Raw genomic sequence first — 22,939 nt, forward strand, 5'->3', positions numbered from 1 at the left:
AATATAACGTACTTGTAGTTCCCCAATCTTCTTATCTACAATTACAAATGAATCGCGTCAATAAAATTTATTTTTGATTTAGTGAAAAAACACCGGATATGACCATTTACAGAAATCTAAAATTCTTGCAACGCAAAAGCTCTAACTTTTCGGAATAAATTTTTCCGGAGTATTTGTCTCTGGCGATTAGCCAGAATCCAGAAAATATCATTTCAAGAGTAACATGAATAATTGTATTTACACTCTTAGTATATTTAGTAATTTTACCATTCGGCATGTACGAATCTGCGCGTTGTTCATCAATCCGTGTGGGTACTTAAAGAAAGCTCCCTGCTCAAATATTGCAGTTTATCCTCTGAAACGCTGAAATCGGTTCGTCAAGTATGCCAATGTCCAGATAAATACGGGTACACTCGAGGTTTCCATTTATTGTCAAATGTATCGTCGTAGTGATAGCGCGGAAACTATGGATGGGCGGTTTACACTTCAACCAGCGAAAGACAGTGGTGGCGTAGACAATGGTGCTTTTCAGTTGCACGAAAACGGAGTTACAAAAGAAGACACTCTCAGTGACTTGAAACCGACACCTCCAAATTCGCACTTCGTCCCTCAGAAACGGAAAAAGTCTCTCGTACAACTTACGCGAGAAGCTTTGCCCAGATTAGAAAACTACAGAAATTCAAGAAGGGCTGCCAAGAGACCTTCACTGGGAGAATTACACGGAGGAGAAGATACAGTAAAAGTATGTTGATTTTTTTTTTATGCATTTATTGCGGTACCTGCCGATAAAATTGAAGGCAGTTCATACCGGAATATACTCACTAGAACAAATCATTACGAGCCGGGACATCTACCTTTTTGGAATTATTACGCGAAAAAAACTTAATTATCTTGCATGAGCACGAAAGAATATGTGATTTCGCGCGAAAAGTTTTTTTTTTAGCTAATTGTGAACTGTTATATTATATAATGATAATGACAATACTGTCATAAAATTATCGCCTGAGTATGTGTAAAAATCGAAATGGTACGTATACATCACTGGAATTATACGATTTTATACCATTTTAAAAACGTTTGTGCGTGAGTGATTACTGATTAGTGATTACTGAAAAATTGTTATTTTCATTGTTGTGCACATGTTTCAGTAGTATTTATGTGTAGGTGCAAGGTTTTAGCATATTTTAATTATCTATGTAGTTAGATAAAAGAAACAGTAAAAAAGGTGAATTTCTAAAGACATTTACATATTTTTGCTAGTTATTATTCCAATGATAAGAAGTTAACCGAGGTCAAACGAGAATATACCACGTGTATTAGGTAGTATTACTAAGTTGCCCCTTCTAATAATAATCTGTAATTATTTAGTACTCCCTTATTGCTTTGTTCAATTATTATTATTGCTTAAAAATAAAACTGTGCAATTTTGTTATAATACTGCTAAGCTCAAGGCGATTTTTTTTATAAATTATGACTACATACTTAGTAAAATATGTACATAGCAAAAACGATGAGTGCAAGCTAACAAAAATAAATTTTTGCACATGATTTTGATTAAGTGTTAGAATTATTTTTCAACTAGAACAGACTAGTTCTAACAAGTTTGTAATACAATTTATTAGTATATATATATGTATATTTTTTTTAGAAAAATTGACGATAAAACCATGCAAAGAATAGAAATGTATTTTTTTTAATGTTCACAAAAAAATTGGTTTGGTTTTTATTTCATTTACTAAAACAATTCCAATGAGACTAGCATTATGTGTGAATAAAGTAAAGGTAAATAAAAAAATAAACACAATCGTTGTATACAGGATGAGTCACTAAGTTCGCAGTCCTCGATATCTCATTAATTAGCAGAAATAGAAAAAAAGTTACCACTAAAGTTGTGCCAATTTTTGAGTGACATGCATTGAAATTGTTTTCGATTATACATAGTGTTTGGTTTAGACACATAGCACACAACATAATTTGCTTTTTTAAATAAAATACTCTTTATATTTTTATTAGCCTTTTCCTAAGCTTAATAAACATAATTAATTATTCCATTTTTTCTTAATTTGTTTAACAAAGCAAGGGTTCACAAAAAATCGTAGTAACGTTATTTTTGATATGTGTGTTGCAATATATTATGGAGAAACAATCATAGGTACGCATTTTGTTTTCCTATCAATTAAATAAAATTTTAATATTCAGAGTGTTTATAAAAAACAATACACTTTACAAATTTCATCATTTTCAAATATCGATATTTCTGTTTTTTTCAAATGAATATCCTGTATTTTATTACTGCAGCTTACTCTCTATTTTTTGGTCTCTTTATTTCAATGTGTCGGTGTCCATGAAAAAAGTAAAAAGATCTCAATAATCAATATCGACTTTAAACATAGAACATACTTGACAAAAAAGAAAAAGAACAAAAAACAGAATAAGATGCAGTAATAAAATATAGTGTGTTCTATTTGAAAAAACTGAAATATCGATATTTGAAAATAGTTAAAATTAATTTCTTTTATAAACACGCTGTACATTTATTAAAGCGCGTATCTTTATTTATTTCTCCACAAAATATTATAATCCCGGTTTAAAAAATAGCCTTGCAGCGATTGTTTGTGAACCCTTCCATTGCTAAAAAATTTTAAGAAAATTGGAATAACTCGACAACGTCGTAGCGAAATTTCGAAATTAACTATATAAACTAAACTATAAAGCTTCAGAAGAGGTCCATCAGAATATCTAAAAATATATACACACATTAAAAACAGAACATTCTGTAAAGTTGAAAACAATTCTAATGTATGGTTCTCAAAAACTTGTACGACTTTAATATTAGACTTTTTTATATTTCTAATAAATAATGAGATATCAAGCAGGGTATGGTTAGTGACTCACTCTGTATAATGTAAAAATATGCAAAAACTATTCTGATAATAGTGGTCTACGAAATGAAACATTCTACAATTACCAGAAATGCAAATACACTTCCTAATCTATTTTTTACTTATTATCTGCTTCGTACAGTCCTCCTATTTTTTTCTTGATGATTTTTTTATTGTAGATGGTGTAATTAACAGCTTACAGTTATGTGCAATTCACTGGGAGTCATTGTAAATTATTTAGGTTAAATTTTGTCGAAATCGATTTAGCAATTAATGATTTTAAACATTATTATCTACAGTGTTTTTGATAAGAAGTTTAGGTATTTATACAGGATTAAACACTAATCCCACGCATTGCTAATAGTCGGAATTTATTGATGTCGTGATTTTTTGTTAAATCTCATCCTAGTAGGTATTTAATTGATAATAATAATAGTTCTAATTTTTACAAAATTAAGTATAATCCTAGTACTACAGTTCATCCTTTTTTAAGATTATAGTAGTGGTGGGAGGTAATTAACTCATATATACAATAATAGAAAAAAACTAATACGAAAAATTGTAAAAGAATAGCTGAAAATAACTCAATGAACGATAATAATAATTATTATAATAATTATATAATTAAATTGTTTCATGTTTCAATAATATACCAAAAATAACTTGAACTTATACTAAGTACGTTACAAAATCTGCGAGATTATTAATTATTGTTTATTAATTCTAGTTATGTACAATTTAACAACGTAGCAAAAGCAAAAATTAGTCTTCAGGAGGACTCTAAATTACGTTTTTCCTAACCTAACGTTTTTATAGATTTTGCTAGAGTGTGAATGGAGAATTATCCTATCACTTCACCGGCCCCGTTTTTGGGCCCTTCTGTCTTCTGTTTTATTGTAATACTACGTATATGTGTGTTGTCCAGACGTTATTATTATATTAGTCGGCCTATAATGCAGTGTTGTTGACTATGTCCCACTATAGCTAAACTCCAACTTTGGAAAATAAACTAATAATTCGCATTTTTTATGATAGCAATCTCAATTCAACATTTGCTCAATAGGTATTTCTCCCCCGCACTAAAATAACTTATCAAAAACGGGTAAAACCTATATTGAACGCAGTAGCCTTAAAGCAGATACACTACACTTGAGTATATAGAGTAAGGTAAAAAACTGATAAAACGATTGTTTTGATTGATCGTTGGTTTAGACCTAAGGTATCTGACTGAAACTAGTTTTTATTTGAAAGTTTTGGTTTAATGCTGTTTAATAATAATAATCATAATTTTCTAATTTTTTACTGCACAACGGTAATATTTCCAGCATTGGATTTATTATTTTTTAAAATAATAATTTCAACTATGAAACACATCTTTAGTGAATCGGTTTGAAAATTTTGGATAACAAAAGAACATTTTAAAACATGTTCTATAAGATATGTTTTTTGAATGACATTACTCTAATACAGCTAAACCACTTTGGTTAAATCGGCAACGTTGTTATACCTATATAAATCTGATAAGATAAATAAATGGATAATGTAAATGCCAATGTAAAAATATCAAAATTTCAAAAAATTGCGATTTATCATTTGTGATAAAGATTTTATTTCTTCGTAAGTCGAGGGTCACTAAAAATTTTACTCAAATCATAATTGTTCTTGATATTTGTGTTAATATATTAGTGGATTTTTAAATGGTTTTCATGTTAGGTATTAGTACGTAATTGATATTGCAAAAATATTTCAAAATTTAAACGCTGATAATAGTAATAATGTTTTAATCCTTCCATTCTACAACAGGAATGTTTTATATTAAAGCAAATACTTATTACTACTCAAAACGGGGATGTTGCTAATAACAAAATTATGACATTCTAGTTTTTTAATAATAAACTAGGAGTAATTTATTTACTCAATTTCAGTTACAAATAGGTAATCATTTTATTTGTCTTCGACTTAAAAGCAGATCCTACTTTGGTGCAAAAGGGATCAGTTACCGATAAAAATATTTTTGATATCTTAAAATGTAGAAAATTGTATGTATAAACGCTTTGATACTACCTTATACCTATGCTGAGATTATTCTGTGCTAAAAAAAACTCCCTAAAATGTACGACTGAACGCTATAGTTTTGTCGTTAAGTTGGCGGTATGAACTTAATATATCATAACATTCTTAACTCACTGCCATAACATTTATTTGCACTGATAAAATGCATGTGACATTTGTAGATAAAAAGAAATTGTATGCATGCCGATATCAGAAGTTAGCGAAAACGAAAATACTTATTTAAATATATATTTTTGTAATCAGAAAACCCAAAAAGTTTGTATCAACTAACCGAAATGTATTTTACTTTAATATTTTATAATTATAAAGAGTAATCAAAGAAAAAGTTTCCACATGTATGATGTATGTACTGTACAGTACAAACTAACACCAATCCTACTGTGCCAAATTAACCACTTTTGAGACATTGGATAAAATAAATAGATTTATATTTTTTTGAGGAATTTTAATTGAGAAATTCTAGAAAAGAAAGTACGTAAAACTAAAGTTGCTGTTCTATAAGCGCTAAACTAATAAGATCATAGTGTATATCAAATTTTACAAGTTTTGTCACAACACTATGAAGGAATGTAAAATGTTAAGGTATTTGAAGAGTTTATTACGTCAATAGCAAACAGTGGTGTAATTCAATGCCTTTTCAAGTAATGAGTAATTGCAATGTATTACTGTCCAAAAAATGTAATGAGCAAATTACTTTTTTTGAGTAATTCAGTACTTTTACTATTATTTTTTGCAATTACTTTTAACCCAATAATACTCAAAAATATTGTTTTGTTTTTCTCTTCGAATCGTTTACCTGACGTGCTGGGATTGTTATACCTGATTTGTCTCCACAAAAAGAAGATTAACCCAGTAAAAAAGGCCCGGTATTTCAGTTGTTGGTTAAGCCAAGAAATTATAGTTCACCAAAAAAGTTTTGATTAAGCGTATTTCACTGCATGGTTAAGAATATTTGATGGTTAAATTTTTTGCTTAGTTAACCAAGCCCAGCGAGGTAGGTTAACAATTATTATTTTCTTGTTAGCACATGCGTTTTAAGGACCTGATTGTACCTGACTAGTTATGACGCACGTATTGGATGATATGATCAACTCCTGTTACCTATTCTGTGGATATCGCACATGATGGGTTGTGTCTTTTAAATACATAACTACATACTTATATACCTATACAAAGTTGTTCACAATGAATATAAGTAAACGTATTTTGAAAAAGAAGTTTCCAGTCATAAATTTGAAAGATAAAATAATCTTTGAGTATCAGATTCTAGAAATTTTACGATAAAATTAAAAATTCGTTCATCGTCTGAGCCTCTATCATTAGGAGAGTAAATATTTGCCATTTTCTTATGATTCACTTAAAATATAACAATACTTTTTCACGGGGAAAAAAACGTATATAAGACAAAAATGAGGTTAAAAATAGTCAGTGCTCATTCACAATGGGCATAAAGCATAAGGATGTCATAAGCATTAATGCATAAAAATGTATGTTTAGTGCTCTATGCTTCACAATGAGCATAATGCTTAGGATATCCTTATGCTTTATGCCCATTGTGAATGAGCACTGAACAGTCTGTATCATGTCCGTATATGCCGTTTAATCGTTCAAAGTATGAAAGATTATAGGAGTATCTAGACTTTTACGCATGCTCCTTTGAACTAGTAAGACCAATAATGCTACCAAATTAAGAAAAATGTTGGTTAGATAACCAAGATATACTTAACCAAAGTTTCGCTACTGAAATACCGGTTCTTGGTTAAAGTTTTGGTAAAAGCGTAACCATGCTTTGTTAACTACGATTTTAACCAACAACTGAAATACTGGGCCTTGGAGTTAAAATCTAAAACGAGTTCAGCAGAGAATTTGTTAAGAAACCAGGTAACCATAATATATATAAGCTCTTCATCATTTTAAGGGTGAACGAAAGCATATTCTAGCATAAGGAAATACATATAAACTTCTGCCCAAGTTTTTGTCAAAATTATACGTCCGATTGTAATAACCTTCACACCGTTGAAATGAGTGTAAAAAACCCTATCCAGACTGCTTTTCGGTTTTTTAAATTTTGTTGTCAAAAAAAAAACAGCGCGTTAAAATTGTGATGAGTATGAGATTATCTGGTTTTCGCTATTTATGGATCGATTTTAAATATTCGAAAAGGTACATTAGTAGAAATTGTATTAAAAAATCCATTGCGCTTTACAGAAATAAAATATCTCAATAAATAATTGAGTAAACAGAATATTTAAAATTTGTGGTCAAACAAATTTTAGCCATTTTTCTGGTCCACTCAATTCTATAACCGATGGAGCCCGTCCTTTTAAATCCGTCATAATCCGACAATAAAATTTTATGAGAGTGTCCACCCTCTAAGGTTTTCTAAGTTTAAACTGTAAGTCACAACGCCAAGTATGAGGCAATTAAAGACAGACTTTTAAGTTTACATAATCTTGTAGCCCCCTTCTAAGTATATAGGAACACCCTTTATATTAAAGATTAAAAGATTTGCGTCCGCAGGTAATTATCGGTGGACTAATATTTACGATATTTACACGTAGCCAATAAGAAATTTTGAAATCTCCCACCAATGCAAATTTTTGTTTAAACGTTGTTGCAGTTGGCATCAAATTTTTATTTGTAGCTAGAGTGGAATGAAATTAGGCGCAAAAGAATCGGCTCTTTAATTTTTGGTAAAATATGTAACATGTTGCCACACAACAATTCCATCTAGCGCCGCAGTGGAAAGGATGTTTTAATGTTGGCGCCGACATTTTTAAGACAAAACGTCATGCCTTAGCTGACCAAAATTTTGAATGTCAGTTATTATTGAATTAAAATTATGAATATAGTCCTCTCGCGTGAAGTATTTATTTGTTTTATTTTATTTACTGATGTGAATATGTAACAAATGCGTTAGTAAAATAAATCACTCACTGCGTTTTTCATTCTAATACGTTTTTTCTTGACCCTTTGTACCCATACCACAAATATCTAGAATTGTGTTTTCATCAAATTTTTCAAAGTCCAAAAGTAGTTGTTACAGTATTTCATTAGTTTTTAAAAGTAATTGTTCCTATCACTGTTAGCAAAATGCTATAAAATTTCCGACCTTTGAGGTAGATGTCATCTTTGAGAAGTAATACACAAAATATGTTATTATTACTCAGTATGATCTAAATATATAGGTATTTTTTAATTTGTCGCTCATAATGACTGACTGGTCTAAGTTTTTAAGACCCCGAATTGTCATTGTGGCTCGCAATACTTTACATTATTTATGTTATTTTAATGATGAACAACAGTTAAATCGCAAATTTACTCATGAAGGCAAGGTAAATAAAAACTCTTTCCATAAGCTAGACTGCGTTTCGTCCAGGTATCATGTATAATAATTACAATAATAGCAATAATGGTAATTTATTCACAACCAGCAACAAAATAACAGTGCATAAATGAATAAATTTGAAACGTCTGGGCTAATATAGACCGAGCATATTTTAAAATTTTGATATAATTTATATCTGACATGCTGTACAAAACCTTATTTTTATAATAAAAATAAGTATTTCTTTAATTCAATTCTGTGGATCGTATTATTTCGTTAAGTCATTCATTATCTAAAATTTTAATCAGAATGCCTGACAAAATACGATAAAGCATCTATCAGACAAAGAGAAATATCGAACGAACGAACGTCTCTAAATATGTATTAATTAAAGGAATACAATACGGACCTGTGAATTTAATTTTTTTTTTATTTTTAGCACAATTTTAAAATTGAAGGATTTTTTAGACGACATGAATATGGGTGCGAATCTACGTTGTCAACATAAATGGATATAAAAAGTTTAGTTGGCTGCAAATTTATAGAAAGTACCTACTAATTTAAACAAATCCGTAAAATTGGGCATTAATATCTTCGTAATAGTAAATAATTAATTAATTTTATTTAGGGACACTAAAAAAGAAAGTTAATCATAGAAATAAAGGAGAAGATTAGTTTAGTCAAAGAAACAATAGAATTAATATCGATCATTAATGAAAAATTTAGCAGTACTAGTAGTAATTTTCAATTTTTCAAATTTATGTGTGAACAAAGTAACTTTTTCGCTGGCTAAAATGAAAGGACAGCTATATATTTTGTCTATTTTTTTTTTCAGCAAGACCCCAACGGTGTTTTAGAACAAGACTCCGGTACTCCAGGAGGACACGCAGGCATTAAATTAGGATGGATTCAAGGCGTATTTATACCATGTCTTCTCAACATCTTTGGTGTTATGCTATTCCTGCGTCTTTCATGGGTGGTGGCTGAAGCTGGAGTTGGTAAGTTTAGTGTCAGTTTTAAACTCAAATTCGAGGTCGTAAACCTTCTGGGTCATCACTGGGTCTGGTTTTGTCTTTTAGTTTTTTTGGGATGGAATAACCAGGTAACAATTCAACTTCTGCAACAACGTTTAAAACGTGACATTACTTTAATAGAAGAGTAATTTTATGAAGTGTAATTTTGATTAAACGAATTTGTTACACTAACTTTCGTGTGAACAACAGATTACATCTGCACATTGTTTATTTTTATATTTGCCTCTTGGTGTCCTTTTCGGTAGGCTAATTACAATGGATTTGTTTTAACGATCATTACTAAAATAATTCCATGGTTTTACGTGAGATTTATTTTTCATTAAATGTAAATAGTTTACATAGAAAGATACATGCGTAAGAAATATTTAAAAAGATTTCTGTTGTTTGGTAAATTATTTTAATTTTCAGTATTTATTTCAGTTAATATTTAATAGAACTGTCCCAACAGTGTTTGAAGTTCTTGTTAGCAGGCAAGACATTTCAAATGACATTAATTAAAATAAAGAAAACAGTGATATAATTAAAGTTAGTAATAAAACTGTCAAGTTTGTTGTCTGCTGAAAATTTATCGATCAGTAAATCTTGTTCTAATGAATTTACCTACGACTCTAACCTTTGTTGTAATTTTGTGTTTCAACAAAAAAACGATAAATTTTAATACACCTACCCCAATTTGGTTCGGTGTGATGAGATTATTTGTAATACTACGTAGTACAGTGATTTCTAAACAATTTGTCAATGGAAGTCTTCGGTTTCAAATAAAGGCTAAAATTGTTTAGTTCTAATTTTAGTTTTCGATATTTAAAACATGGTACTCCAATAATTAAACTTATTTTAACAGTTGAACAACGAGTATCTTATATTAAAGGATAGGTATTGTGTAGATAATCATAATTGTCATCAACTTATCAAGATTTGGTATTACGGTTTTCGTCCATTTGTTATACCTAGTTCACTTGAGTGATACAAGATTAGTTTTTGTGCTTGAACAGGGCAAATAATTTGGGGCCTATTTTCTTTCCCACAAACGTTAAACTGTAAATTCTACAAGTAATAGTTTTCGATGATTTCAATTTATTTAAGGATGCTCAATCTTTTTAGTAATAAAAAATCGGTTGAAGACAGAAGTTCAAAATAACAAATGAGGGATCCCGCTTCTTTAAAAAACCATAAAATTCAGTTTTGCGGTTTTTGTAGTTAGTGATAAAATACTATTATACTATGTTAATTGTTTTGCGAAAATCTGGACGTTTTGGGTAAAAACTCAAGGCAGATTCGTACACCATAAACATAGGAGTATATTGTTGTATAACAATTAAATCATTTAAAAATAGAATTCTTTGAGATGATGTCATCAAATTGTTGGTGGGGATGGTTAACCAAATTTTAGTTAGCGTTTATCTGTCTACATGATATTCCAAATATATATATACAAAATTTGACAACAATCGGTCCAATAGTTTCGGAGATTACGTCTTTAATCAAAATCGACACAGACAGACAGACGGAAACGGAAAATTATTTTTTTCATGAAACTGACAAGTCGCCCGATGGACTCGATTACTATATTTCCTTGGCTTACGCTCGGGAAGTAAACATATCTTCGATGTACTAGTGTTACACATGTATAATATAAATTCTACTATCGCAATCATCCTGGTTTTTTTGCTTGGGCACTGATGTGGTTGTTGACAGCAATAGTATTTAACCGTCAAGTAAATTTTATGTTTGTTGGTTATTATTTAATACTATTCAGTTTTCTCTGCGTTCCCACTGTTTCTTACTTTTATTTGTATAATAGTTCCACATCCAAAAATAACACTTCACGCACTGCACAGTGTATTTGTTGGTAGAAAGAGGAAGGTTTCGGGTTGTATTGAATGAAAGGATCAGACCCTTCAAATGTTGAATACACACTTTAAATAAACTTTTGTTGATTGTAACTATTTTTCTTTCATTTTCTTTTCATACATAGAGTAGATTTTTTAATCATTTTGTTTTCGATCGCAGGGTCCCTCCTCACTATCTAGCAAAACCATTACCAAGGGAACGGGCTTGGATTCCAAAATACTCCTAATTATTATTAATTATTTTGAAATCCGTTGGGTAGAGGAATTGCTAGAGAAAGCGTTAAAAGGTATACTTCTGAACAAATTTGACAGATTTATTATAAAAATCAAATACACAATAAAAAACTAATTAGTGTTGCACTGCTGAATACCTCATTTTAACAATTATTACAATAAAAGAGTATGCGAAACAAAAAAGTTTTCTATCAATTAGAGGTGATAGATTCATTTGACCCATAATTTGTATTTAAATGTATGATTACTTATATAATACACAAAATAACGATAAAATCAATTGCATTATTTTGTTCTATACAATGAAATGAATTGAAATTGATTTATAAAATACTAATCTAATATTCTGCCGAATTTCATTTGAAAATTCTTGCTGGAAAACTTATTAACACGTCCCAAAATTTTTAGCAGAAAAGTTCACAATCATAGAGTCATTTCTGATTCATCTGATTTATCCCCTTAGAGGTTACTAATACAAGTTATATTTTAACTTGGACTTCTGTTCCGTATATTGAACCATAGGCAAGTATAATTATGTATATGGGAAGTAAATTTATGTATTTAAATAGTAGAATAGAAACGTTCTTCTTTTAATGATAAATCTTTTTTAACGTTACTTACATTAAATTTTTTAGGCTAACAAATATTTTTTAACTTTTGTTCTTGTTGCAGAGTGAAAAACTGTAATAATTTGTGCTTTGTTAAAATAAGCCTAAAGGAAAAAGTAACCGAAAAACCCAATCGTCCTTCATAAATTAACACAAATTACTTAGGTATATAAAATTATTTGAATATTAAAATGTAGTTGCACAAAAAATTCTGTGGGTAACTTGTTCTTAAAACACCTTTAATTACTTTATCAGATTATATTTTTAACTAAAACACGCCTTGTCAAAAAAACTTCATTTTCGCGCACGAACATACTATTTCGCGTAGTAAATGCCTAAATAACTATTAGCACATTGTAAAACCACATTACTATAAATAACTACCGCAATCGCGCAGTTTTTTATGCTTCTTGATTCACTGGAATAAATTAAAAATAAAACAGTTTATGAGAAAGTAATAAAATATATTTTATACCAGAAATGAAAACATATATATTGCACATGAAAATATACGATGCTGCCAAATTAAAAACAAGTATTTCAATGTTCTGAAGATAATATTTCGTTCATAATTAAAAATAAACTTTTCTTCCAGTTTTCTTAATTTTTACCTATACAATTTTCAGTTTGCATTTACTTAGTTGAAAATTTTGTTACATAACGTGTTGTGCACTTGGTGTACCGATATTTAGAAAACAATTATATTTTAAGGATGTTACAACTTCTGCTTATTATGTTTTCATTTATATTAATTTTATAGGTTACCTGGCCGCTTTTACGTAATTCATTTGACTCATTAAGTAGAAGTAAAATCTGGTTTTTAAAACTTGTATGGTACCAACATTACTTCTTTATTATTACAAAAAAAGCAAATGGACCCTGCTATGGTCGGAAACAAGTTTATTTAATGCGTTTTATCGTCTCGGAAATACTTTAAATAAAAAGCGCAGCGCTTTTAACAATAAATTGTACATACATTTTTGCCATGAATAACATAATGATTAAGATGTTTTTTTTTCAAGTTCTCTGGTTATTAAAGTTCGTCATAAGTACCCTAGATTTAAGTTGCAAAATAACTAAAATATTGTTAAAAAATTGCTTCGGGTAAAACCCACCAACAGAATAAGTTTGTTATACTCTAGATTTAAGTTGCAAAATCACTAAAATATTAAAAAAAAATCGAATCGGGTAAAACCCACCAATAAAATATATATTATGTAAGGCCTCCACACCTAAACTGTTGAGGTCATACCGTTCTCTTCTGGTTCAAAATGTAAGAAGACTACCTCATTTTATCCATTATGTACAAGTACAACGAAAAAAACTTGACCCAAATTAAAAGTTGAGTAACACGTTATTTTTGCAGGTGAGTCTCTGATCATCATTGGAATTTCAGCAGCAGTGTGCATTATCACAACCCTGTCTTTATCGGCCATTAGCACCAACGGAGAAGTCAAAGGAGGTAAACACCGCCGCAGGCGTAGTTATCCACGTGCATGTTTTCGAAGCGAGTCTGCTGAATAATAAATCAAATGAAGCACGTGTTGCCGAATTAAATGAAACCCGTCTGCACATTGTTTCGATTTCGTCAGTCGTCAGCGTGATTATTAGGACTGGCTAAGAAAACGTGCAACGGCGTACTTAATCCTAATGTACATAATATTAGTGGTAACTGAATAAATTATAACAAGTGCAGATCCAGTTTACATGATTTATTATTTGCCAAGCTCGTCTTGGAAAATGTACAGTCGTACAGGTACGCTATAAAAATTGATTCTAGGAGGAATATATTATATCATATCAAGATCACTAGGCCCCGAATTTGGAGCTTCAGTGGGTATTGTATTCGCTTTCGCGAATTCTGTTTCTGCGTCCATGAACACGATTGGTTTCTGCAATTCTTTGAGCGAATTACTTAGCAAATATGATCTTAAGATTATTGATGCTGGTATCAACGACGCCAGAATCGTTGGCTGTATCGCACTGGTAGTCATGATAATGATTTGTGCTGTTGGAATGGAATGGGAATCGAAAGCTCAAAACTTTTTAATAGTGGCAATTGTCGCAGCAATGGTGGACTTCGTCGTAGGGACGATAATTGGACCAACTTCAGATGAACAAAGAGCCCAAGGATTCACGGGTTTTAATTGTGAGTAAAAGTTTGCTGTCCCGAGGGAAATCGATAAGTGTCGAAGCTTCGATGTGTGTTATTGGAATTGGGTCTATTCAATTATTTTAACGAGGTGTTCTGAGAGCACATCAATCATTTCAGTGAGTTTTTTTTTTCTACGTGTAATAGAAGCTCTCGGTAATTATTGGAAGAGAGGAGCTCTTTAAGGAGTAGGTTAAATGTACTTAACTGATTATTATCATCCTTAACTTATCTAATCATGTTTTAAAAGAATTGGTAATGCCATAATTATTATACGGATAAAATAATGGCCTTGAATTAATCAAAAAGTGTTGGTTTATTTATGTAAAAATAATTGTCAAAACTTATTTGAATATCGTTGGGACACAGCCTGCGATAAACAAAAATTTACCTATCAAATGTAAAACGCACATTACCAGTGAGAAGAAAGTCCTTTAGTAACGTTATTGTCAAAATGTAAGTTAAGATAAGGCATACGTGACATCTAATAAAAATAAAATAAAGTTTAACATATATATTTGTATGTTACTATATTTTAAGCACAGTATAACTAAGAAGTAACGTGCATGTTAATTAGAACTAGTAACAATTACTCCGAACTTTTTTTCTTCCTCTGAAAATCGTGTTTTTAAATTTATTACTCCTATTTAAATTCAGGATGGCTAATATGAATTCTCATACTTTTTAAATAATACTAAACTTAGTACAAAGACTGCTTCCATCATAGAAAAACATCAAGTCAGATGAATGGCATCCCGATAATTTTTATTAAATTTTGCAGTGAAATACGGAGTTTTGGGAAAAATTTTTAAAATATTAAACATAAACCAAAAAAAGTATACATAATGTGTGTTTATCTGAAAATGAATAAATATCTCGATGTATATGTATTTCAAAGGTTACAGTGTGATAAGAAATAAAAATGAAACAATTAAAAAAATTACTGAATTTATTTCAGATGTGCCGTTTAGCATTAAGTTTTAACTCAAACGGCCACTCCAGATCTTTATGTTACGGAACTTATAAAAAATACAAACATTTGATATTTTTAAATCTGAATCCTCAATTCAAAGAAATGTAACTTAACTAAGATTAATTAAAGGTTAAATATTTATAAGTTATTTCATTGGCGTTTCTGAAATTTTCTGTTTACTGCGAAGATTGTTTAGAGCTATTTGCAAACAAAATAATAAATGAAAATGAAACACATTTTTTAATAATTCAACATCAACTTAGACTCCCACTATGTTATTTATAAATTCTGTTTAAATATTTATATACATATGGGACTTTAATCAGTTTTACAGTTTTAACAACAGTTTAACTTTTAATTCATTACTAAAACGTTCGTATGCAATTGTATGGTAGGTTTTTGTAGTGTATAATACCTTACACGCAGCGATCGTGAGTTCTGAATGTCATTTTATGTAGAATTTTTAGACGACTGGCATTTTGAACATTATATTAGATTATGAGAGTTTTCTGTATCCAATAATGCAATATTTTAGTAAACAATGTACATCACTTTTGTAATTTAAACAAAATTAATTGTAATTCAAACGATTGATTTGAGATACCGAAGGCGTTATTGTCAATAAAATATCCAAATGGTTTCAATTAATAACGTACATTATAATTTTAATCAATATAATTCAGTTCATTTGTAATTAACTTATTAACTATTTTTTAAAAGAACTTTTTTTAAGATTCTGAAACTAATTAGTTGCAATAACTCACTTTTTTATTGCCGTGAATTTTGGAAAAACCGATCGATAATTGTATTGCACACACACTTTACATTTTACGTTAATTAGAAAGTTTCTGTAGTGCACTCAGAGTAATCCTAAAGTTCAGGTTACATTTAAAGAACAAATTATATAAAAAATAAATCAGTTACTGCTTTAAAAAACTGCACTTCGTTCCTCAACAAATCTAAAAAACTATCGAACATTCCAACTCTTTTTGGCATCACCTATGACTCGTAAAAGACATAATTTTTTTTTAAGATACCACCTTCACAACAAATTGGTTTTCTGATTACCGGCGATCTGAAAACATGGACTACGATTTCTTCCAAGTTTTCGCCATATTCTTTCCTTCGGTGACCGGAATCCAAGCCGGTGCAAATATTTCCGGGGACCTCAAGGTAAATTAATTTCATCTTTTTTTATTACAACAAAATTAGCCATAAATATGCAAAACAGCGAAGAAATTTTGATCAACATTCACCCCTAGGATATCTTTATTTAATTATTTTAACATAGTCATTTTAACACGGAACAAGAGCCTCGGATCTTAGAATCCCACAAGCGACAATGAATGTAAAATTTTCTACAAAAAATGACGACTATCTTAATTTCATAACGAACTAATTGGAAATCCTAAAATGCATGAGAATTTTTACCATCTTAAAACAAAATTAAACGTTCTCTATCAACAGTTCATGTTTTTCCCGACTGCTTAGTCTTATAACATTTAATTTCAGGATCCAGCGTCAGCAATTCCTAAGGGCACATTTCTAGCTTTGGTTATCTCCATGTTCTCCTACGCCGTGTTTGTCTTCTTCGCCGGAGCTGCTTCTCTCCGAGATGCCAGTGGCAGTCTGCAGGACTTAGCGAATGGAACCCTTTCTCTTTGCACACCAGATTGCCAATACGGCACTTTCAACAATTATCAGGTGAAGACCGTCAATCATTCCACTAAAAATAAGCTCTTCGCGGAAGTGTTTATCGCGTCGAATAATATTATTCGTGGGCTTTTGAAGCGAACTTTTATGATTTATTTATCTGTGTTCTCGACAGCGATCGAGGTTAACGCGCATATCCAAAGCTTTTCAAAGGATGAGGCTTCAATTTATTAAAAGTGACACGACCCTTCGATTTGAATGTTTGCGGCGACACACCCTCATTTATTTACGTGACGTCAATTGTTAGTTGACACGTGTAATTTTCTCGGAGAGGGTTCTTGGATGGGAGGAAGTCTGAGACGAAGTTATTAAGGAAACGACTTTATCGCTGGCGGGCGAAGAAATTTTGACGCAGCGATGATTATTTTGGGATTACACGAAACTACAAAAGTCGGAAAATAATTTGTAGGCGTACGGATATCTACAAAGCCTTCGTTCATTCATTCTTTGTGACGTCCAAAATTGTTTACTTATTGGAATTAAGTGGGGCGTGGGTGTATTGGTTGTTTACATCTAAAAAAGTTGGAATGCGATATGGAAGGAATCATATTGAAGAACTATACACAACTTTCTCACTATAAAATAGTTCCGAAATCTTGTAAACCGAAAATACTTTTAAAATCAACATTGGATATGAATTCGATGGAGACTGCTGGATCTTTATTAGGCGTCAGAATAAGATTTTAAACTCAAAAAAGGTCAAAATTTCAGGCCAGTGTATTCCTTAAATGCGATCCCTCATGGAAATTAAATATATGTGCCAATATACGATCTACTTTAGTAATAATTAACTCATACAATAAATCGAACATCGTTCATTCTCACTAGCGAGCCATTCTTTGTATTGAAAATTGCCACTTCTGATCCAAGTCATTACGCACAAGTTTCTATTGTAATGATAATGATCGATCGCCGATGCCGCTACTGATTAAGGTTGTTTATATAAGTATTTTTTGCAATACGTTCGATAAACTAATAAGTGCATTATTATAAAGAGTTAAAATGTGATAAAGTTCAAAAGCCACTGGATCAATCTTTATGAAAATTTCGTATCTCATCAAGTACATCACTCACATACTGATCTCAAAGATGATAAACGCTAACTACTGTTGACGAATGTTTATTCTAGAATGTTCATCCTTTGAATTGTTCAACAACTTGGTTTCTATATTGAAATTTCCTCTTCGAATATTATTACGAACATAATCAAACCCTTACCAGCAAGCGGATGTATTCACGCATTTTCTCAGTGTTTGTTCTAAAAGCAATCAAGGTAAACATTTCCAGCACATTTACGAGCCACACTGCGAAGGGAATACTTAATCATGTGTTCATGTAATTTGACATGTTTTCGCTTAATTAAAAGGGATGACTCGGTGTAAAACCAACAACTGCAAAATCACTTTCAGAATTTGTGAGAGTAATAAGCTTTGGAAAGAGAGTGGCGATGATGAACAAATTTAACATCAAATGCACCTAAAACTGAAATTAATGTCACTTTTTAAACTATTATGTTTCAAAATATTCAAAATTTATGGGTGAAATTTTTCAGTTTGAGATAAAACTATTTGTTGTACAAGTTTTCTTGCAAACAAAACTTCCCTGGAAATGCGTTTCATCCAATATCTTCCATCTTACGTTTGGTTGATCAGTTAACCTAAGTAGGTATGCCTATACAAGAATATTATGAACTGGATCATAGATCCTCCATATCGTCAAAAATGAAGCCATTTTTTACGCGTTGTGAATTGTTGTTCCCCACCACAACACAAAAGTTACAGCAGGTTACATAACAAAATTTTAGGGTAAATTTAAAGTGAACATTATTTTTCGACAATAGTTGAATTGATTCAATTTTTCATTCAGCAATCCGTAGACACAGAACTCAAAAATAAATTTTGAAACTGCAGGTACCCGAAAATTTTATTAATAACAATAATAACGATAAAACTGGAAGTGTTACAAAATCAATGTTGTTTATGAGCAATATTAAGTAGAGCTTATTTTGTAGGTTTTCCGTTGCAAAATTTGTTTCCTGTCTAGGTACTAGTGTCTAAGGAAATTTGATTAAATTTATAAATAAATAGTGAAGTGCACTTTCGGTTCGAAAATAATTTGCTACACGCGTTTCGATACACAATACCTTCGCAAATGAACTTATGACTTTAAGGGAAAATATTGTCTGTTTTTAAAATCAGGTATAAAAGCCGACAATATTTCTCTCTTAATCGTACATACACAGTTATGTGTATTTCAGTTTTTTAAATTTTTCCATGAGGTTAATTTTCTTCAACTTGAGTGAATGCCACTAAATGGGTATTTTTCCTCGTAACAATGAGCCAGTAAGGTTACTTACTACAATATACGGTATACTAATTTCACGATAATTATATTTACTGGGAGATTTGTATTCAGTAAGTTGTTCCTTAATTGACATGATAGTGCCCCGAACACGTATAAACCTTTACATGATTGTTTATTGAGAATAGTAATAAGTACCTACTTCAATTCAACTCTCATTGAAATCATTTAAAACTGTCGAAATATCATTAGCACTGACGTCATTACCCGATACGATCAACATTTCAATAATGTAACACGTTTTATAACTTTCGCAACACGCGACGTAAGATAAAATACGGTTCTTCCGCTTTTTTTCCAAAAAAAAACCTGCAAGGCAAACAAGTATTGACGTCATCCGAAATTAGTCCAAGTAGTTTTGGGCAAAGTTCGCAGAAAAATAATAACTTGAAATAGACAGAGAATACAATTTTGAAATATCGTTTTAATCTTTTCGCCATAATTTTATTTTAATCCAGTCTGACCTACATCTTATAAGTACTTTGACACCGATAGTGTTACCTTAACCTAAATCTTTTTCCGTAAAAATTGCAGCAAGGACAAGGTCCTTATTCTTCACAGACAAGTCTTACATTAAATAACAATTAACAGAAATCACTTCGCATCTTTTACTACAATAACGTATTTATTTATCTTAAAATTATAGCATGGGTTCTCGAAATGTTCATTGTTTACGAGACGACGACACTTTCGATTAAAGGTGCGAAACAATGATAAACAAGATGATTTCGTATCATAAACAATTATTAGAATCAATGTACAAGTGTTTGTTCAAAAAATACCACGTAATTACAGTGCTTTCCTCAATGGAAAAATATATTTATTTAAGAATTATAAAGTAAAGCGTAGTACAAACAGTATTAAAAAGCGACTTTGACATGAAATCCGAGTAAACAAGTCTTCACAATGTTTTGTTAAAATAACGAAACTTAAGAGGTTTCAATTCAAACAGTTTAGTTTTCCGCGCATTCAATAAATATTTTCCGTGTCATGAACGGATGCGGTTATTTATATCTGCATAAAGCACCGTAAACAAACCGTCTTAAGAAGTTTCGGATCCAAGTTTTCATGAGTATGGGAATATGAATGTGTAAAACACCTTTTACAGATGATGGAAATTATGTCGGCGTGGGGACCTTTAATCTATGTCGGATGTTGGGCAGCTACCCTTAGTACGGCCCTGACGAATTTATTATCCGTCCCAAGGTTGATACAAGCTCTTGGAATTGATAGGATTTATCCGGGATTAATTTTCTTTTCGAAAGGATATGGAAAAGCCGGCGAGCCATATAGAGGATACGTCCTCACTCTGCTCGTATCTGCTGCATTTCTGTTGATAGGTAAAATTCGATTAGCGATAAAGTGGAAAAATTTTATTTGTCTCTTTTAGGAGAGTTGAATGCGATTGCTCCCCTCATTTCCAATTTCTACCTCGCTTCGTATGCCCTTATCAATTTCTGCACTTTCCATGCGGCGCTTATTAAACCGCTGGGGTGGAGACCAACATTTAAAGTATTACAAAAATGTAAAATTACTTGAATCCAGCTAATATCGTTGAAATTTTAGTATTATAACACCTGGCTGAGTCTTGCCGGTTTCATTTCTTGCGTCGTCATAATGTTTCTAATCAACTGGCAAACTTCCTTGATCACATTTGGAGTTATTATTGCGCTGTATTTGCTTGTTGTCTACAGAAAACCAGGTAAATGATGAAACAATTTGAAAATAGAAACGTATACTTTAGAATTGTTACATTTTCAGACGTTAATTGGGGCTCTTCCACTCAAGCTCAAACTTACAAAACCGCCTTAACAACAGCCCATAGGCTAATAAACATTGGAGAACACGTGAAAAATTACAAACCTCAAATTCTCTGTCTTTGTGGTTCTCCATCTTCTAGACCAGCACTCATCGATTTTGCCAATCTTATTACGAAAAATAACTCTCTTCTAGTTATTGGAGATGTGACAGAGGTAGTTATAATTAAAAATTATTTCACTGTTTTTCTTACTAAATTGCTATAGGTTCGTCTACAACATCGTGTGCGTTCTAGCAGAATTCAAAATGTTTACTCCTGGCTTAGAATAAACAAAATCAAAGGATTCTACTCGCTCCTCGATCATACCCAGTTTGAAAACGGTGCAAAAGCTCTCTTGCAAACTACTGGAATTGGAAAACTCAGTCCGAACGTCTTGATGATGGGATACAAAAATGATTGGAGAGGGTGCACCAGTGAGGAACTCATGGCTTATTTTAATGTCTTGCAGTAGGTACCTGATAACTGCAAAAAGCAAAGTGCTAGTTCTAAAATTTTAGCGCCGCTTTCGACCATCGACTCGCTGTCGCCATACTGCGATTGAAAGATGGTCTAGATTATAGCAAACTAATGGGGGATGAGTTAAATGGAACACCAGCTGACATTTCCATGTCGCAGCCACCGACGGTTGATTTACGTTCAGGCTTAGCAGCCAACACAATGATGCATGCTGACTCCAATCTTAGTTTAGCTGATCTTGGGAAATCGGACACGGCAACTCCCAAAAATACTATAAGTAAGAACACAACAATATTGGGTCCACAATATAAGAGATTCCTTGCAGATGGCGTAAAAAATGGCAACAGTTTGATAAACAGCATGTTTGCAAAGAAACATGCTTCAAAGGTAACTGATTCTACAACGTCGAACAGCAAAGTGCACCAAATTCCCACTTTTGCGATGGATAATATGACTCTGTTTAGGAACAAACAAAATAAAGGAAATATTGATGTATGGTGGCTTTATGATGACGGGGGCTTGACCATGCTTTTACCATACATTATATCGACCAGACAAGCTTGGTCAAATTGTAAACTCAGAGTCTTCGCTTTAAGTACAAATAAAAACGAAATAGAGGAAGAAGAAAAAAGGTAGGCATTTATTTAAAAATCAGCTGCGATTTCTAGTTGATTACTTTTTAGTATGGCGTTTTTGTTGTCAAAGTTCCGTCTAAATTACTCAAGTCTAAAAATAGTTTCCATTTCGGACAAACCCCAAGAATCTACTATTAAATTTTTCAATGATATGATAAGTGAGTTCCGAACAGATGAAGAGGTTGGAGAAAATGGTAAGCAATGGGAGAATCAAATACATATATTATGTTTTCATTTCATAGAATGTAAAGTGTCTGAGGCAGAAATCGCATCACTTCAAGACAAAACATACAGACAACTTAGACTGAGGGAATTATTGTTAGAAAATTCTAGCGACGCAAATCTCATCGTAATGTAAGTGGTTCCCTTCGACCAAAATTGTCTCTACCATGCTTGCATCAATTTCAGGTCATTGCCAATGCCTAGAAAAGGAAAACTTTCAGCTCCTTTGTATATGGCTTGGTTGGAAGCTTTAACGCGAGATATGCCGCCATATTTATTAGTTAGAGGCAACCAACAGTCGGTTCTTACTTTCTACTCTTAAAAACAATTTGTAATGAAATGTACTTATTTACACCAAACACTCTATTAATAATATTAAGTGTTAGATTCTAGATTGTGAATAATATTTATTTTACTACGTATTATTTAATGTTACAATTTTTAAGTATTAAAATTTTATAAATTTGTACAATGACAAGACTTGATTAAAAGATTTTCTTTTGTACGGGCGTATTTCATCAATCACCATTATAAAAGGCGCATTTTACACTTTCGCTTAATGTTCAGATTCGGGATGTGTACCACATAATAATCAATAC

At 31.3% G+C, this 22,939-nt stretch overlaps 1 protein-coding gene across 3 annotated transcripts; it reads left to right on the plus strand.

Moving 5' to 3' along the window:
- The first annotated feature begins 332 nt into the window (after window positions 1–332).
- Window positions 333–22,845, plus strand: LOC135126695 (bumetanide-sensitive sodium-(potassium)-chloride cotransporter). Of its 3 annotated transcripts, XM_064052782.1 has the most exons (16): window positions 334–742; window positions 9,119–9,281; window positions 13,376–13,471; window positions 13,790–14,158; window positions 16,168–16,307; window positions 16,647–16,838; window positions 20,317–20,548; window positions 20,599–20,720; window positions 20,775–20,910; window positions 20,970–21,181; window positions 21,233–21,474; window positions 21,525–21,760; window positions 21,809–22,115; window positions 22,167–22,312; window positions 22,361–22,472; window positions 22,527–22,845. In XM_064052782.1, exons 1-16 carry the CDS (start codon window positions 437–439, stop codon window positions 22,660–22,662), a joined length of 3,147 nt encoding a protein of 1,048 aa, XP_063908852.1. In that variant the 5' UTR covers window positions 334–436; the 3' UTR covers window positions 22,663–22,845. The 3 variants fall into 3 exon arrangements, with proteins under 3 accessions (XP_063908850.1, XP_063908851.1, XP_063908852.1); XM_064052780.1 differs by having other exon boundaries at window positions 333–742; window positions 21,525–22,115; XM_064052781.1 differs by having other exon boundaries at window positions 333–742; window positions 22,167–22,472.
- The last annotated feature ends 94 nt before the right edge of the window (window positions 22,846–22,939 follow it).

The sequence above is a fragment of the Zophobas morio genome, unplaced genomic scaffold (assembly GCF_036711695.1).
Source record: "Zophobas morio isolate AGI-343-1 ecotype UQ-CSIRO unplaced genomic scaffold, CSIRO_AGI_Zmor_V1 ptg000011l, whole genome shotgun sequence".
In the NCBI taxonomy this organism is placed as follows: Eukaryota; Metazoa; Arthropoda; class Insecta; order Coleoptera; family Tenebrionidae; genus Zophobas; species Zophobas morio.

Bases quoted from the DNA above. Each gene is read 5' to 3' on its own strand.
- LOC135126695 (XM_064052780.1), top strand. From the start codon at position 437: ATGTATCGTCGTAGTGATAGCGCGGAAACTATGGATGGGCGGTTTACA. The intron at 20,721-20,774 runs GTATTACAAAAA...TTGAAATTTTAG, and splicing joins GGTGGAGACCAACATTTAAA to TATTATAACACCTGGCTGAG. The intron at 20,911-20,969 runs GTAAATGATGAA...TTACATTTTCAG, and splicing joins TGTTGTCTACAGAAAACCAG to ACGTTAATTGGGGCTCTTCC.